This window comes from Drechmeria coniospora, chromosome 02 (assembly GCF_001625195.1).
Source record: "Drechmeria coniospora strain ARSEF 6962 chromosome 02, whole genome shotgun sequence".
Taxonomy (NCBI): domain Eukaryota; kingdom Fungi; phylum Ascomycota; class Sordariomycetes; order Hypocreales; family Ophiocordycipitaceae; genus Drechmeria; species Drechmeria coniospora.
Genome location: NC_054390.1, coordinates 9,481,656 through 9,499,188, shown reverse-complemented (window position 1 = coordinate 9,499,188; position 17,533 = coordinate 9,481,656). Strand labels below are relative to the sequence as shown.

General features: G+C 59.9%; 7 protein-coding genes across 7 annotated transcripts; 4 read left to right on the top strand and 3 right to left on the bottom strand.

Annotated features, from left to right (window-relative positions):
• Window positions 1-318: 318 nt before the first annotated feature.
• DCS_05731 (uncharacterized protein) lies at window positions 319-1,164 on the bottom strand (the record flags this gene model as incomplete). Its single annotated transcript, XM_040803033.1, has 2 exons — window positions 319-892; window positions 950-1,164. 2 exons carry the CDS (start codon window positions 1,162-1,164, stop codon window positions 319-321), a joined length of 789 nt encoding a protein of 262 aa, XP_040658066.1.
• Window positions 1,165-2,666: 1,502 nt separating this feature from the next.
• Window positions 2,667-4,766, top strand: DCS_05730 (uncharacterized protein; the record flags this gene model as incomplete). Its single annotated transcript, XM_040803032.1, has 1 exon — window positions 2,667-4,766. One exon carries the CDS (start codon window positions 2,667-2,669, stop codon window positions 4,764-4,766), a length of 2,100 nt encoding a protein of 699 aa, XP_040658065.1.
• A 1,732-nt stretch (window positions 4,767-6,498) lies between these two features.
• DCS_05729 (erg2 C-8 sterol isomerase) lies at window positions 6,499-7,338 on the top strand (the record flags this gene model as incomplete). The annotated part of the gene is made up of 2 exons (XM_040803031.1): window positions 6,499-6,832; window positions 7,001-7,338. The coding sequence occupies 2 exons, from the start codon at window positions 6,499-6,501 to the stop codon at window positions 7,336-7,338; spliced, it is 672 nt and encodes a 223-aa protein (XP_040658064.1).
• A 650-nt stretch (window positions 7,339-7,988) lies between these two features.
• DCS_05728 (nitrogen metabolite repression--responsible protein) lies at window positions 7,989-9,398 on the bottom strand (the record flags this gene model as incomplete). Its single annotated transcript, XM_040803030.1, has 1 exon — window positions 7,989-9,398. The coding sequence occupies one exon, from the start codon at window positions 9,396-9,398 to the stop codon at window positions 7,989-7,991; it is 1,410 nt and encodes a 469-aa protein (XP_040658063.1).
• A 4,302-nt stretch (window positions 9,399-13,700) lies between these two features.
• Window positions 13,701-14,174, top strand: DCS_05727 (uncharacterized protein; the record flags this gene model as incomplete). Its single annotated transcript, XM_040803029.1, has 2 exons — window positions 13,701-13,827; window positions 13,891-14,174. 2 exons carry the CDS (start codon window positions 13,701-13,703, stop codon window positions 14,172-14,174), a joined length of 411 nt encoding a protein of 136 aa, XP_040658062.1.
• Window positions 14,175-15,215: 1,041 nt separating this feature from the next.
• On the bottom strand, window positions 15,216-15,906 carry DCS_05726 (uncharacterized protein; the record flags this gene model as incomplete). The annotated part of the gene is made up of 2 exons (XM_040803028.1): window positions 15,216-15,776; window positions 15,871-15,906. The coding sequence occupies 2 exons, from the start codon at window positions 15,904-15,906 to the stop codon at window positions 15,216-15,218; spliced, it is 597 nt and encodes a 198-aa protein (XP_040658061.1).
• A 393-nt stretch (window positions 15,907-16,299) lies between these two features.
• On the top strand, window positions 16,300-17,506 carry DCS_05725 (uncharacterized protein; the record flags this gene model as incomplete). Its single annotated transcript, XM_040803027.1, has 3 exons — window positions 16,300-16,395; window positions 16,452-16,701; window positions 16,758-17,506. The coding sequence occupies 3 exons, from the start codon at window positions 16,300-16,302 to the stop codon at window positions 17,504-17,506; spliced, it is 1,095 nt and encodes a 364-aa protein (XP_040658060.1).
• Between the last annotated feature and the right edge of the window lie 27 nt (window positions 17,507-17,533).

The following is a 17,533-nucleotide window of genomic DNA, read 5'->3' as shown; positions in this document are numbered from 1 at the left end:
TTTATCGACGCGGCAGCTTGAAAAGACACCCGTGTGCGCTGCAAGTTACAGTACGTGCCGCACGGCAAGGAGACGACGGGCCTCGAGCGGCGCTGGCAGCAGAACGGAGGTCACGTCGCCACTGCTACGATGTGATGGGGACAACCATGATACGACATGACACTCATTCCAGCTACCTATACTCCGTATGCCATGGTACCAAGTCGCTTGCGCTTCGTCACTCCGAGCCACATGTCTAGCGTCGCTCCCATGCACCCGATGCTGGAACCCGTCATCGTCGCTCCATCCCGGCTTTCGGCCAGAATGCAGCTCGAGTTGCTAGTGAAGCCATCCACCTCCCGACGACCGTCTTCCCTTCTCGTAGAGCCACTTGCTATTCAGTCCGACGCTCGTCCGCTTTCCCGCCGAAGGGCTGGGGGAGCCCGGCGAGGCGGAATCGGAGAACAGCGAGGCCGACGACGGCGCTCCGAAAGGGCTCGCGGGACTGAAGGGCGACTTGTGCCCGTTCATCGCTCCGTTGGTGCTCTTCTGCAGCAAAGGACCGCCCGAGGCGGAGTAGGGCGAAGGAGAGCCGCCGGCGGAGGCTTGGAACGCAGGGCTCCCCCGTCCGGACAGGGGAGAGCTGGCGTAGCTTGCCCGGCTGCCAACCGAGCCGGCAATGGACGGCGTGCGCGAGTATCGAGGCGGCGTGCTGAACCTTGCGTCGGGCGTGGGCGGGGCGGAGGAGGGAGGCAGGCCGAGGAGCATTCGTTGCGCCACGGTCAAAGGAATGTCGGAGAGGTCGTCGGGCGTGCGGAAGAGAGGAAGGCACGCCATGGATATCTGCGCCACGGGAACCAGCTGGATGGCGATCCATGCCCAGCCGACGTATGTGCGAACCGTCGCCGGTACGCTGTCGGCTCCTGTCAGCAGCCGCCCGTTCGGGGGAGGGCAGTCTTGTCCGTCCTACATTTGGGGGCTCACGCAGAGCCTGACGATGAGCTGAAGGGACCACAGGGCCAGCAGGGCGAAGAGATTGTAGCCTATCCGCCGAATGTTCTTTTCCGAAAAGATGGACACGTTTCGCCGCCTCGTGATTTCGTTGAGCCGGGGATGTCTCCAGGTGCCAGGGCTCTCGGAAACCGGCGCCGCCTTGATTGGCGTTGCCGCCGCCGTGGTAGGCATGTCGGGGAATCGTACCGTCGCCGGATGGTCCGGCGTGTCGGGACGAGAGAAGGAAAAAAAGGCGAGGACGAACTCTGCGACGGGGTCAGCAACCTCTGTCGAAGCCGCCTTGGACGGTCACACCGTGCCATGGTGTCGTGCGTGCCGTGGACGGCGGAGGAGCCTCACCTGAACTCCCACCCGAAAGGGGTGCGTCAAGTAATAATTTAGAACCTTATCTATTCGTCTTGCTGCGGGTTAGTAGGTGTCGATCCCTGGCCATGCGGCCCGTCGAGCTGGTGACGGCTCGAAAGGAACGGATCGTTTGTTGGTTTGTTGACGTTTGACGCGGAGAAGAAGCAACAAAGGCAATTAAAAGATGATGCGAACCCAGGTAGCCTAAGGGACCGCTGGGACGGGGGGCACCGCCTGCCAAGCTTGGCACGGACCAAACACTGTAGGTGCTGTGCATGGCAGCGTGCTACTGCGGTCCACTGTACGACCTCCACTAGCCCTCGCTAGGTTGCCACTGTAATTCTTGGTACTCGCCATTGATCCGCTGCACAGAGTCGCTGTAGCGAGACTCTATTAGCGGCCACTTTGGCTTTGTGGTTGCCGGAGCCTCAAGGTTAGTAGGTGCAGTAAGTACGAGGTAATTACTGCGCTGTACCTACAAGTACTACTAGTTGGCACTCGCATTCGTACCTTGTAATAGTGAGAAATGTACAGGTAAGTATCCGTAGGTGTCGGTACCAACTAATACAGTCACTTGACAAAAGTGACGATGCAGTTTTGGTAGCGCTACTCCTACAAATTGAATCGACATTTCTGCCACCCCACTGTACCAGGTGTCGGTGCCAACCAATACCAGGTGTCGGTACCAACTAATACCAGGGGTCGGCACCAACTAATACCACTACCCCTAGCACTCGGTACATACTCCTACTGCAGGTAGGTACAAGTGCTGCACTGTTCCAAAACACCAGGTAAACTGGTAATACATGTTCACTACTCCGTACTACAGTGAGGATCGAGCCTACTAGGTACATACATTACCTACTAGGTACCTAGGTAGTAGGTACTAGGTACCTATAGCAACTTCGGTGGTAGCCTGTACACAGCCATCGAGTGCTACGGTGTAGGTATTACTTGTAGGTGATTTAGTACCTTGATGTACCTACGCAGAGCACTCCGTACTCCCAGCACTCCTTAATCCCAGCACTCCTTCGGCCCATCTATTCGGCAAGCTGTGAAAGCACGCGACTCAAACGCCATTGCTGGCTGGGCTGTCCTTTTTTACGACCAGGAATCGTCCGCTCATCCTTTCTGCCCTTCCACTCCCTACATCCATCGGCACATTTCGACGACGCTGCTGCTCGAGGTCATCTCCCTCGTGCGAGGCATTTGAAGGTCAACGTCGCTTGCTCATCGAGTCGGCAGACGCATGCGCGGCTGCTGATCGTCGGCATCCCTGCTCGCCCTCCCTCCCGCGGCAAATGCAAAGCCCCGAGGCTCACGACGCCATGACGGCATCACCAAGGTCCGAGGCGGCGGCGTCGGACGACGAGTCACGCAGCTCTCCCGCCGCCGCCGATGGAAAGTCCTTGGTTTCCCGCACCGCGGCGGACGATGACGACACCCAGATGGCCGCCGACGACGAGCCCGAGGCGACGTCGGAGAAGCCGGCTCGAGGCAAGGGAAAGGGATCGCAGGCCAAGGACGTCAACGGCTCACACCTCGTCGGCAAGATACGGCATCTCAAAAAGGAAGACGGCGAGCCTCTCTGGCGAGAGGACATACAGTACGACTTTCTCCGGGCCGTCTTCGACGACGAGAGGAAGGTCTTTACCAACTCGTACGACGCGGAACTCGGCAAGCAGACGTTTGCCGACCTCTACATCGACACCATGTCACGGAGCAGCAAGACGAGCAAGGTGCTCCGCGACAAGCTGCTGAGCGACCGCGAGGCGGCCAAGGGCATGGCCATGGTGTGCCTGCTGGTCAACGTCGGCCGCATGAACACGACGCTCAACTGTCGGTCTCCCGCCCCCCCCCCCCCGTCCCCCCTCCCCTCCCTCCGCCGTCGACGCGCCGAAGCCAGACGGCTCCCCACTGACGCCGAGCCAGTCTTTCCCGAGATGCGGGCGCAGCTGCGGACCTACCACGCCATCCCGTCCCTGCAGGCGCAGCAGGACCCCCACGCCTACAAGCAGCTGCAGGACGCGCCCCGGCTCAAGTCGATCCTCAAGGGCGGTGCCGAGGATCGACCGGAGCCGGGTTCGCTGGACAAGATTAAACATCTCGAGAGCGCGCCTCGGACGAACCCGGTGAATCTCATCTTCGTCATGTGCAACGGCGCGCAGAAGATTGCCGAGCTGCACTTTCCCGAAGACCAAGAGTTCCACGACCTCATCATGAAGACGAACTGCACGAGCGCCTCCCGCGCCGGCGCCTTCCTCTGGCTCATGTGGTTCTACCTCGAGTCCGACTTCACCGAGGAGGGCTGCGAGGAGAACCCGTTCGGCGCCGGGGTCGACTACGGGCTCGACGTGGCCAACCAGGGCGTCCCCCGCCTCGAGCTCATGACGGAGGAGGAGATGGCGCTGGAGAACGTCGACACGGCCGACGAGATCGAGTTTGGGCGCGAGAAGCAGAAGACGCGGGCCAAGATCCTGGAGCTCGACCAGGCCTACCTGAACGAGCGGGAGACCAAACGGCAGAAGCTGCGGCCGCCCATCTCGGACGACGGCCCGGCCATCCTTCCGCGCATCCGACCGTCGAAGCACGAGTCGGACGTCGACAGCACGAGGTCGACGCCGCCGCCTCGGCCGCTCGGTCGGGGCGGCGCCTCGAGCCGGCGTGGCCTGCCGCTCAAGTATCAGATCTTCGAGGGCTCCTCGCCCGCCCGCCACGGGTCCGAGGGCGTCGTCGCGCGGAAGCCCCGCCCCCCGACGGCGCACCAGCTCGCGGTGGAGCGGAACCGGAACGAGCGGGTCGAGTACATACTGGACCGCGGCCTCCGCCGACAGCACCACAAGGGCCGCAAGGCACGCCGGCAGGAAGGCGCCATCTTCCGCGCGTACCGGAGGATACAGGCGTCTGACGATCCCTTTGACGACAGCGACGACGAGGACGGCCCGCGCAACCTCGTCGCGAACGTCGACAAGGCGGCGGCCACGTTTCGCGAAACCGGCATCGGAGGCCTCTGCCTGCTAAAGGCCGAGGAGGACGACTACGGCGAGGAGGTCAGCTCGTACGCCGCGGCCCTGCGGCGGGCGACGCGGCGCATGGCCCGTTGGAGGGGCCGGGAAGACAAGCTCGGCGTCGTCGCGCCGGTGAAGAAGCGAAAGCTCGACGACGAGGCCAAGGCCGGCGACACGCCCAACAAGCCCAACGGCGACGTCGCCATGGGAGAGGCCGAGGCGGACGACGCCGACCAGACCGTGACCGTCCACGAGGACGGCGACCAAGGGGAGGGGGAGGGCGACGGCGACGGGAACGGCGACGGGAATCGACACGGAGAGCGGAATGGGGAGGGAAATGGGGAAGGGGAAGGGGAAGGGGAGGAGGATGCCGACGACGCGGACAAGACCGAGGTCATGGGGGACTCGGACTTGGACTGAGCCGGGAGTCCGGGGAGGCGAAGCGGCCGTGAGCGTGTGCCAACGAACGGATGTAGGAATAGGCTGTATCAAAAGCGGTGCAAACCATCTTGGGGACGGACAAGGGGATGGGGAGGAGGATGCCGACGACGCGGACAAGACCGAGGTCATGGGGGACTCGGACTTGGACTGAGCCGGGAGTCCGGGGAGGCGAAGCGGCCGTGAGCGTGTGCCAACGAACGGATGTAGGAATAGGCTGTATCAAAAGCGGTGCAAACCCATCTTGGGGACGGACAAGGAGCCGCGTTGGAGGCGAGGTGTGCCGGGATGATGATGCAGCAGCCCCGAGGGAGGGGTACGACGGGAACGAAAGGAGGGAGAAGACGTGCATGTGTACGAATCTCTCTCTCGACCATACGCAGCCGTCCATGGATGGAGGAGGAGGCAAATGAGTTGATGACGGAGGGGGCAATTGGCTGTGCGTAGAGAGGTGCGTACACTCGTTGCGCGTCGAAGCAATACACTGGCATCTCTGCATAGGTACGTTGGTTGTACTCGCAGTAGAGGAGCAAACGACAGTACATGTACAGTAAGTACTAGGTACCTGTGCAGTAAATACTAGGTACCTAGTTGTGCAGTGCACCAGAACGGAGTACAGCACAGAGTAACACATGAAAGTACAAGTACTGTGCAGTACAGCTATTGAGTGCTAGAGCTCAGAATATGATGCAGTAAAGGGCCACAGCATATACTTGCTGCAAGTAATACAACTACTTACACAAGTACAGTACATGTGCATGTACGGGGTCCTGTACTCGCTGGTGTTGATGTGCAATCCAAGCAAGTACTTTGTACGCAAGCACAAAGTACAAGTACTTGCTTGAATATCACCGTGTGTTTACCTGTAGCTGTGCTGTAATACGGAGTCCTCTGCATGTGCTCCGTACTTGTACATGCATGTACAGAACTGGTAGTTGTACTCCGCACATGCATGTACGGTACGGAGTACCTGCAGTTGTACTTGCTCCTTACATCCATGTACAGTACTTGCACTCCGTAAGTACTTACTGTACTTGCAGTACTTGTACTCCGTAAGTACTTACTGTACTTGCAGTACTTGTACTCCGTAAGTACTTACTGTATTTGCAGTACTACTCCGTAAGTACTTACTGTATTTGCAGTACTTGTACTCCGTAAGAGCTTACTGTACTTGCAGTACTTGTACTCCGTAAGTACTTACTGTACTTGCAGTACTTGTACTCCGTAAGTACTTAATGTACTTGCGTACTTGTACTCCGCAAGTACTTACTGTACATGCATTCACAGCACTTGGGTGTACAAGTACTCCGTACCTCGTGCATAATATTCCTTGACAGCTGCCAAGCTTGTCTCGGGGAACTGGCAGAAGAGGGGAGTCGCCTGGCGGGGCTCGGCTTTATTTGACTCCGGCCTCAAAATGGGCCCATGCGGATCATCGTCTTCCGTGCCGCCGCCAACAGTGAGCGGTGAGCCGAGGCAGAATTTGGGGTCAACAATAGACATACTTACATCTACTCCGTACTGACGAATACTCTTCCACGTACACCGTTCTACAACCTGTGCCATGCAGCCAGCTTGACCTCGTCCTTCATATCCATCTCTTTTCATTTCGGGCACCCCCCTGTCCTTGGCTCGTCAACGCTTCGACCTCGCCCGTGACGCTCTCCCTCCCTCTCCCGCTCCAAGCCAACCCCCCCCCCCCCCCCCGACGACAATGGCCAAACCGCAGAAGCCGCAGAAGCAGCAACGGAAGCGAGCGCCTGGAATGGGTGGCCTGCTGGCCGTTCTGGCCGTCATGACCGCCCTGCTCTCGGCTGCCGTCTTCCTCGTCGACCAGAATCTCGACAGGTTCTACATCTTCGAGCTGGACCACCTGCGGGACGTGTCCCAACGTGCCATCGCGCAGCACGGGAACAGTACCAAGGACATTGTTCGGTACATCGTGGACGAGCTCAAGGAGAGGTCGCCGGCGCACGTCAACGTCCACGAGGAGTGGATGTTCAACAATGCCGGCGGTGCCATGGGTGCCATGTACATCATTCACGCCAGTGAGGTCCCCTGCATCGGCTGACAAGTCGTCTCTCGTCGTTCCGTCGTGCTAACGGAAGGGGATCGAACCAAAGGCATCACCGAGTACCTCATCATATTTGGTGAGCAGCAACCGCTCTCCTCGTCCTTACCGCCCGAGCGAGCTCGCTGACGTGATCGATTCGTAGGCACGGCCGTTGGCACCGAGGGCCACACCGGCCGCCACACCGCAGACGACTACTTCCACATCCTCTCGGGCACGCAGCTGGCCTACGTCCCGGGAGAATACGCGCCCGAGGTCTACCCGCAAGGCACCGTCCACCATCTCCGCCGGGGCGACGTGAAGCAGTACAAGATGCCCGACGCCTGCTTCGCCCTCGAGTACGCCCGTGGCTGGATCCCCCCCATGCTCTTCTTTGGCTTCGCCGATGGCCTCTCCAGCACTCTCGATCTGCCGACTCTATGGACCACCACCCGCGTCACCGGCCGCGAGATGATTTCCAACCTCCTCAAGGGCAAGTTTTGAGGCAACATCGCCGTGCCCGGTTCGGCCAAGAGCCTATGGCCAGGGGTCGGCAGGGCATCGGCTACCAACGAGGCACTTGAACCTCGCGGATGAACATTGTTGGAAACCTGCCTCCGCCCTCTGCTGCCTCGCGCCTCTTCCACATCATGGCCACTACATCGGCAGACCTTTCTGGGTCCCATGGACGGGTGTGCCAGTCGTCGAGAGTGTCTGCTACGTCCCCGCCTCGCTCATTGCATGCAGTTGCAGGCCCCCTAACCCACTGCTACAACACATGTACTCCCTTTTGCATGTGCGGCGAGCCCGGTGCTTGTACTACATATTTGGCGTGCACGTTTCCACAAAATCAACGACGAGGGGGAACTGCCGATATGCACAAACTTCTTCATGGAAAACCTTTCCCTTTTCTCATGCTACAAATGGCCAAGAAGCTGCTCAAAATAACGAATCCGTGCCCCCTTTTCCTACCCGACGCCGACTCCAGGGCATTGCCAACGCCAAGTCCGTGAACGCACAAGGGCCGGAGCACAAAATACATACTGGTTTCCTCGCTTCGTCAGGCTCGCAAGGCCGAGCGTCGCCCTTTGCTCAAACATCATTCTATTCAAAATGCCAGGCCCTCGCATGAATTCCAGCCAGCGTCGAGCCTACTAGGCAAGCCACTGCTCTTCCTCTCGCTTCGGGCCTTTCATGATGAGTCCCTCGTCGTCGTCGGACTCGTCGGCGTCGTCGTGAATTCTCAACTGCTCGACGTACGTCGCCGTGGCGGCCACCTTGTCGTCGTTGTCGTCGTCGTCGTCGGCTCCGTCGTCGTCATACTCGTCACCCCCGTGACCTACGTCGTCGAGCATCCAAGTCAGGCAGTTCGCCTCCTCCTCGAGCGGGAACATCTCTCGGGCGTATTCCTCCATGCCGCGGGGACCTTCCCACAGCTGCAGGGCCTCGGCGGGGCAGCTCGCCTCGAGCTTCGCGTCGCCAAAGTAGGGCGGCTGCTTCTCCGCGTCGGCCTCGTCGGGCTTGAACAGCGTCTCCAAGGCCTCGAGCTGCTCGCGGTACCCCGCGGGGATGCGAACCTTGATCTCGATGGGGCACCGCACGTAGTGCACGGGACGCTCGACGCCGCGGGCGAACAGGGCGCACGCCTCCTTGGGCGTGAGGTACTCGTAGGCGAGCGCGATCCGTTGGCCCCGCCACTTGGAGACGCCGTCCTTGATGATCTGGATGATGGCGGGGCCGACGTCGTGCTCGGCGTCGAGCCAGGGGAGCTTGGCATCCTCGTGGAAGGGTGCCTTCCAGACAAAGGACCCGTCGTCCTGCAGCTCCATGCAGAAGAGCGGGTACTTGAGCGAGGTGAAGTTGTTGTTGTAGATGCCCGTGTAGACAAAGGTGGCGGCGAGGCCGAGCCCGCGGACGTAGTCCTCGACCTTGTGCTTGGCCGCCCAGAGCGGCAGCGAAGGCCAGTCCTTGTTGTAGACGGCGTGGTCGGGCATGGACGAGTAAATGTAGTGCTGGATGCCGGCCTTCTTGGCCGCGTCGGCCAGGGCCATGCCGATCTGGACCTCGTCGCCGTAAAAGGTGGTGTTGATGAAGGCCAGCTGGGCGCCGTCGAAGAGGTTGGAGATGAGCTCGTGGTTGACGCCGACGCCCGAGATGGGGCCGTTCTGGGTCACGTCCTTGTTCGCCTCCGTCGGCTCGTGCCGCGTGTACAGCTCGCCGACGAGGACCGTGACGTTGGGGTTCGTCGACACCTCCGTCGCCACGACGCCCTCGAGATTCCGAAGCTGGGCGCGGACGCGGTAGCCGACGGCCGTGGCGACGCGTATGAGCGAGGCCGCCTGCCTGCCGGCGGCGTTGATGACGGCGATGGTCTTGTTCGGCGACGACATGAGCCGCTTGGGTGGGCGAAAGGTAAGGGAATTATTCCTCGAGCCCGAGAGGGGCGACGCCTCGGGGTAGGAGGAGCGGGAGTGCTTCTGCTGCTGGCGGAAGCCGTTGAACTGGTCGTCGGCGACGCGGATGGGGATGCTCCTCGTCATGGAACCGTTGACCTGAGCGGGCATGCTCAGCGACGGTCGGGAGAATCGGACGGGCGCGGATCGACGGGACGGCACGGCGAGGGTCTCGACCGGGCACCGAGGGCGAGCTCCCTTTTACGGGCGACGACGCTCTGTGGGCGTTACACGACAGCCTGCCTGACTGGACGGGTCGAAGGGGTCGGCTGATGCGCGCCGGCGGGGGTGTGCCGAGGACGACGAGGAGGGCCGGTATCTCGGCTCAATCAACGAACGGAGCGGAATGGCTGTACGTAAAACGAGATGCGCCGCGGTGGGCCGGTGCCGGGGGCAGAGGGCAGAGGGCAGAGGGTAGAGGCTGCTGGCCAATGCAAGCACCACGACGCGCCGACGCAGGGCAGGGGTGGGTGAGTGAGGGGATCGCGCCGCCGACGAGTATTCTCGCCGGTGTGTCGCTTGCGGGCGTGCACTCGGACGCGCGTGCTCAGCCGGCGAGGCCCTGCCTGGCGTCCTCCGGCCGTCGGTTCGCCGAGCTGGGGGTCGCGTGCGCCTGTGCTGGGGCGGCCGCGAGGACTCGGTGCCGAGGTTTGGCGCGGCGACGGGACAGGACGGACGGGACAGGATGTGCGCTCTCAGGCGTGCGGACCTATCGTCGGTGCAGGGCTCAGGCAGGTTCGTCGGTGCAGGGCTCAGGCAGGTTCGTCGCCACCGGGGCTTCGAAACGGGCGGGCGTGGGAGAGGGCGGGATTTCGGTGCAATGGTTCGGTGCAATGGTCCGGCCCATGAACCGGTGGGCGAGGTCGTCGATGGAAAAATGGCGAGAAAGAAAGAGATTCGATCAACTTTTTCGACGACGGCGGCGTGCTCCGTAATGCTCGGTAGGGTGCGGCGGAATTGATAGTGGGCGAGTGGAGTCCCGGCAAAGCACACAGAGCGCGGATGCCGGAGACAAATTGGCCAAGCAAGCGGCAAAATCGGGGAATCGCACGTCTTGGGTTGGCGCCAGACAGCATGCACTCGTACCCGTCGTGTCCGTCGGTGAAGCGTCTGGCCCACGCCTGCCTGCCTCTGCAGAGCAAAGACTGGAGGGGCCGATGGACGGAGCGTCGAGATCTTCCCGAGATGGGAGCCCGAGAACGGAAAAGGGCGAGGGGCGGCGAGGAGAGGAAAAGGACGACGGCGGTATGCTATATGGTCGACGAACGCGTGCGGTGGTGAATGCGTGTCGTGAAGGTGCGTGGTGAAGGTGCGTGGTGAAGGTGCGTGGTGAAGGTGCGTGGTGAAGGAGTGCGGCGAAAGAGTGCGGTGAAGGAAGTGAATATGTGCAGGAAGAGACGAGGTCATGCGGGAAGGCAAGGCCCTGCCAGCTACGACAAACTCGAGATGCTACGAGGCAAGTACCCTCGCTTCGTTGCTCGTACCTGCCGATACGTGCGTGCAGGTACTAGGTAATCGGCTGGCTGCCTGCCGTGGGTGTTTCAATCCATCGCTCCTGCCTCGAAGCAGATAACGGCTGGTCGCGGGACCAAGATCAAACAAGGCAGGCACGCACCAGTGCAGAACAAGCCCCGGACCTGCTTAGGCCCATCGAGACGGCCGGACGGGGGGGGGGGGGAATGATGCACGAAGTACTGTAGTTGTACGTGCTGCAAGTATGGAGTGCAGTACGGAGTACGAGTAATACGGAAGGCAAAAGTACCTGGACAAGGGCGAGTGCAGCGGCGGAGGTACATGTTCGGACGCCGGAGTAGGCCTACGCTGATCAGAGCAGCCAGGGCGTCGTCGCACCGCTGCGACGCTGCGCGAGTTCCAGGGTTGGCGTGGATGTGCATGTACAAGTACTAGGTACGTGGCAATGTACATACTTGCAAGTACCGCTACACGCGAGCAGCCATGAATAGCCTACGGGATGGAGGTATGGGGTACCCGCTATCTATGGCCAGTCGTCGGAGTCGGAAGATCGGTAGATGGCACGGTACCCATCAAGGACGAGACAAGTTCTTATCAGTGATTCATTGATGCGCGTTCATGGACCCCAAAAAAGTCTGATCGTGGCCACGGCGAGCTCCCACGACGCCACATGGACAAGGATACGGCATAACAATACAAGATGCGGCCTACGACAGTATGGGTGTACTGTGCGTACTGACGTTTGGTATCTACAGCCAAGTACGGAGTACTGCACGGAGTATTACTGACTGTATGGAGTGCTGTGCTGAATGATACAGCCAGACAAGGCGGTCGTCAGTACGGAGTACTCCGCGGATGTACGGAGTACTTACTTGTCAATTGCTGTATTACCTTGCTGTACAAGTACATCTGCTGATGGCTTGTCTGTACCTGGTCCACATTGGTTATTTACCACAAGGCACAGTAAGTACTTACCTACTAGGTACCTAGTACCAAAGTACTGTACAGTAATACCTGGGTGAGGACCTACCTACTACCTAGTACTCCGTACTCCGTACTTCCTAGTACCTACTAGGTGTACTTACAACTACTGTACCTAGTAGTAATACTACGGAGTACTGGGCTGATTTTCATGCCATGCACTGAAAGTGAACAACCAAGTCCTTATATTAGGACAGCCATGTACGAGCACGTCGAGGTGATGGGCCGAAAGTACATGTGTACGGTGTAGCCGACAACTTGCACCGATGCAAGCACCAAGTTCGAGCAACGTTATCCTCGTAGAGAATTTGTGTGCCTCCTGCTATTGGTCTCGGGATCTGGCAACCGCCAGCGAACGAGTTGTCGGCCGACGCTGCAAGTAGCGCTGTGGGTACAAGGACCCTGGCCTGTCGACTGGGCGGCATACTGCAACAGTAAGCAATCGCAAAGTCCGGAGCACAGCACTTGCATTGGATGAGCAAGTATCCGTACTTGTTCCGTACAGGACTCCGTTCGTTCTTCGCCCACGGATGGCCAGGCCCAACTCAAGCCAGTCATCGTTCATGCGAGCAAGTGGCTGCACTCGTCCTCTGGCAAGAATGTGGGCGAGCAACGCAACCAGACGCACTCGTGCTCGCTCGTACTCGTACTCTGGAGTAGCGACCAATCGATCAATGCCGCGGCATACAAGTAGGCTGCATAGCAGTTGCAAGTCTATGCCTTGTTCCGGCCCTCTTGTTCGCGAGGACGAATCGACCGACGAGAGGATGGACGGATGTTAGCGTTTGGCCTGTTTGGGACTGACCAATCGGGCATTACCCTCAGCGAACGCCATCGATGATTAGCATTCGTCGGCACCTCGCCCCGCCGCTGTCGGCCATGTTCGTCGTCACGGCAAGATTTCTTATCGCCCCCAAGAGTTGGTGTTTGGCGCATCTCCGCGGGCGCCGCGAGCGCGCTCTCTCGCGTGTTTGCCCTCCGTTTGCTCCTCCTATGTCATCCCGTGACTGGCCGTCCAACCACCAACCGAGCGAATCGCCAGATTCGGAAGGCTCGCGCAAAGGGCTCTTATCAGCGACGAGGGAGAGCAAGTCACGCGCCCCAACGAGGGCGGCCCCCCCCCCCCCCAAAAAAAATGTCCCCCGCTTCCCCGAGAAGGAGACTTGCAGATCGTAAACACGCAACTGTCCATGCACTTGTAGATGGCAGGATGGGGACGGGGACGAGGATGGGGACGGGGATGGGGACGGGGATGAGGACGGGGATGGGGACGGGGATGGGGACGGGGATGGGGACGGGGATGGGGATGGGGATGGAAAGATAGGGATCGGAGAATGGTGGGAGGGGGTATGCGCCCGGCGGCATGTTCCTCAAGTCTGGGTCTGGGGAGCCTGCTTGGCCATACGTTCATGACGTTTCGCGACAGTTTCGACGCATTGTCCATGCACCGACTCTGTCTTGCCCCTCGCCATTTCGTGCTGTAAATGAAACGAGGAAGCTGACGACGCCAACAAACAGTCTGGCCAACCCCTGTTCCTTGTCGGATCAGACGCTCACTTTGAATGCTGAAGCCGATGGATGGCCCAAACGCCATGCTCAACTGTTCCAAGTGACCTATTCCGAGCAAGTAAGACGAATGAATCAATCTCCGAGAGCGAGCGAGCCGCCATGAGTGCAACGCATCTGATGCTCTGCTTCGGTGCCTCGTAGGCCTGACATTGTCAGCATCGTGCTTTCCCCCTGTGGCCTTGCCTCGTAATATTGCCAAGGACTCGCCATGGCAGGTCAGGCTGGCGCACTTGCCAGGTAATGCTAGGGACTCGCCATTGCAAGCCAGGCTGGCCTTCCGAGCAGCATCCCGCTGTTTGCCAACCCTTTGTCACACCCTCCCCCCCCCCCCCTCATCCATTCACCCATTCACGATGCAAAGAGATAATAGCAGCAGCACATTTGTCAACCATGCCCGCCAAGGCTCAACGTCACCGTCAGTCTCCCGCCGTCTACAGGTCAGCAGTCAAGGTGCATGCGGCCCTGTCGCCGAGGCGGGTGCGCTACAAACGGCCCGCCATCACATCCACCCTCCCGTGTCGGTAGAATCTACGGGGCTCGCTTCAGCACCTGATTTGACAATCATGCACGTACTTTGCAGGGGAGTCGACGTCGTCGGCGGCGGCGGCGGTACGAACCGACATGAGCGGTCGTGGGCTCTCGACGCTCCAACTTCACTTCACCTGCTTCGCCAGCTCGACGTGCCCCACGGCCGTCGAGCATCAGCCGGTGGCGACGGGTTCCGTCTTCCTTGTCTGGCCTGTCGAGTCCCGCCTATCCTTTCCTCTCGCTTCGACATGGGACGAGTCAGGAGGCAGCCGCGTGACGGCCGACGGCAACGTTCCACCACATCGAACCGGCCCGTCGACGAGCTCAGCAGGATAAGGATGGCCTGCGTCGGCACAGGCGGATGCATCCGTGCTGTATCTTTACCGTACTTGTTCGAGGACTTCATACCTTCATACTGCTTCTTGCATCAGGTCAGAGAGCCGTCAGCAGGCGGCGGGACCGCAACTCGCCCGAATTGCAACGTACTGTCATTATTTACGTCATCCGCCTTCTCGTGCACCTTCATCGCACTCTCCCACGCACTCCTTGCCCGCAACCGGCCCGGGCACGTGGACGGTTCAGCTAATGGTGAGCCGGTGCCGTCTCCTCCCCGTCGTCGAACCAATGGCCCATCGCCAGCACGCCGCTTGCGCATGCAGGACGGCTCGTCGAACATGCGAGGAACTGTCGTTTCCCGAGTGCCTGCGAGTCAACGGCCATGTGTATCCCGCCATCGGTGTGCTGGCCTTGTCGTGGCGAACCCGAACTTGATTTGATCCTCCGCCGCACTGGCATCATGAGGCAGAAAGGCGGCTGGCATCGGGCCGATGTGGGAGCTCAGTCGTCCATTCCCTCTCATCTCTCCTGCTCGGCCATCGGCGCTGTGCCCAAGTTGGGTTTTGAACTACCTGGTCCGTGGGCTCATGGGACCTCAACCTCAATGCCGCGACGATAGAGGCCCTCGTGTCCGCCATCGGGCTCCTCCGCCCGACACGTGCCCACTACCACGGCTGGGCGGCCCTTCGAATCCACATTCGCCTGGAGCTGAACGTCGATGCCCACCGAGTACGATATTGTCGTTGGCTTCCGAATGAAAGATGACGCAATTCCAAGACACTCGTATGGTTCCAATGCCATGCTAGGCAAAGGGCCGTCTTCCAACTGCCAATGTCCTTCCTTCCTTGCCCACCCACGGTGCGGGGGGGACGGCCGATGGCGAACATGCATCCCGGATGGCGGGGAAGGAAACGAACGAGCAGAAAACGCAAGCAGTTGAACGTTGATTGGATTGCCTGCCGCTCCGTCACAGCATATCGATCACAATTCATCGACGCATGAATCAACCATTCCAATGAATTCCAATCAAGAGCTTGCCATCTACTTGTCCGGCGCCCCGGGCAGCCTCTCGATCACGTACTTGCCCCTCGCAACGCTCATGAGCGGCACACCTGGGATTTTACGTATCCTCTGCTTCAGCGCCTTGTCGTTCGTCGCCACGATGTATATCCTATCCTTGTTCACCCGATCAACCAAGCAGTCGTCGGCGTAGACGCCTTTGTGGTCGCACTGGAGTCGCTGCCACCGCTCGTCCCTCGCCACCCGCAGCGCAATTCTGTACTTTGGCCCCAGCTTTTCCATTTCCGCGAGACAGCACGACGTGATGATGATGTTGCACTTGGCGTACAGGCAATCCATCATGGTCTCCAGGATGGGCAGCTTGCGCTGGACTGTGTGCGAGAGGAAGTTGGTGTCGACGAGGACGTTGTACGGAGGCACGAGGGCCGTGTTGTGCTGGAAAAACATGGAGCTCGGCATCTGCGGCAACTCGCGGATGAGCTCGCCGTTGACCGTCTTCTTGGCCTTGTTCTTCGCCTCGAGCTCGGCCTTTTCCTTGTTCACCTTGAGCCTGCCATCGCGCTGGCCAATGACTCGCTTGACCTGCATCCTCCAGTCAGTCCATCAATCGCTTCGTCCGATGCCCGGGGCGCCATTATCGCTGCCGCCGCTTGTTGCCTATCGATCAAAGACTCACCTGTCCGAATTTTCGCGTCTTCTTAGCGACACCCATGGCGCCGGCGTCGGGAAAAAGAAATGTGTGCTTCGTCGACTTCGCAGAAATACCTTTGGGCAAACACTTTGCGCACCGAGGGGAGTAGGCTTCCGGATCAGTGTCCCTGTTTCGTGCGTCAAATTCGTGTCCAGGCCTTGCCTGATCGCTTGAATGTCGTCGTTTGCCAATCAGTCTTCGCAGAGTGCGGAAGCAAAAAAATGGTGGTTAGTGACATTTTGCCGCAGCTTGCGTCAAAGGCGGTGAGGGTGGGTGCGCACGGACCACGCACCCCTCGCCACTGGTGGGACCCGCCCATGGCTGGCTCAGGTTCGGGCTCATCTTTCACGACGCGTCTCCGAGGCGCGTAAAGTGATCTGTCAATCATCAGCAATTTCGCCTTCCACCGTCAACATGACCGCCTCGAAAGCCGCTGCGAAAGCGGAAGAAACGGGCGAGTCGTCAAAGGCCGTCTGCAAGGCCGCGCTGGCCGCGTCCGCCAACGGCTCCGTCAGTTACGAGCTGCCATGGTCCGACCGACTCCCTCTCCCCCCGCCTCTTCGCAGCGATGCCGACTGACCGATGTGATGGGCAGGGTGGAAAAGTACCGTCCCGTCTTCCTCGATGACGTTGTCGGCAATACGGAAACGATTGAGCGGCTCAAAATCATAGCCAGGGACGGAAACATGCCGCACGTCATCATCTCGGGCATGCCGGGCATCGGAAAGACGACCAGCGTCCTGTGTCTAGCGCGTCAAATGCTGGGGGAATCGTACAAGGAGGCCGTCTTGGAGCTCAACGCCAGTGACGAACGAGGTATTTCAGTGTGCGGCCACGCGGTGCGGCGGTGATGTCTAACCCTGTCCCGTAAGGCATCGACGTCGTCCGGAACCGAATCAAGGGCTTTGCCCAGAAAAAGGTCACCCTTCCCGCGGGGAGGCACAAGCTGGTGATCCTCGACGAAGCCGACAGCATGACATCGGGTGCCCAGCAGGCGCTCCGAAGGACGATGGAGATTTATTCCAACACGACTCGGTTCGCCTTCGCCTGCAACCAATCCAACAAGATCATCGAGCCCCTGCAATCCCGATGCGCCATCCTCCGCTACGCAAAGCTCACCGACGGCCAGGTCGTCAAGCGTCTGATGCAAATCATCGAGGCGGAAAAGGTCGAGTACAGCGACGACGGCCTCGCGGCGCTCGTCTTCAGCGCCGAGGGTGACATGCGACAGGCCATCAACAATCTGCAGTCCACATTCGCCGGCTTCGGCTTCGTCTCGGGCGACAACGTATTCAAGGTCGTCGACTCCCCTCACCCCATCAAGGTGCAGGCGATGCTCAAGGCCTGCTACGAGGGCAACGTGGACTCGGCCCTCGACACGCTGCGGGAGCTCTGGGGGCTTGGGTACTCGAGCCATGACATCATCAGCACCATGTTCAAGGTGACCAAGACGATCCCAACGCTGAGCGAGCACTCGAAGCTCGAGTTCATCAAGGAGATTGGCTTCGCCCACATGAAGATTCTCGAGGGCGTCCAGACACTGCTGCAGCTGAGCGGCTGCGTCGCGAGGTTGTGCAAGATCAACATGGATCCGAAAAAGTTTGTCGTGCCGGCAAAATGACAAGCACGGCCGCCGGGTGCGGACGGA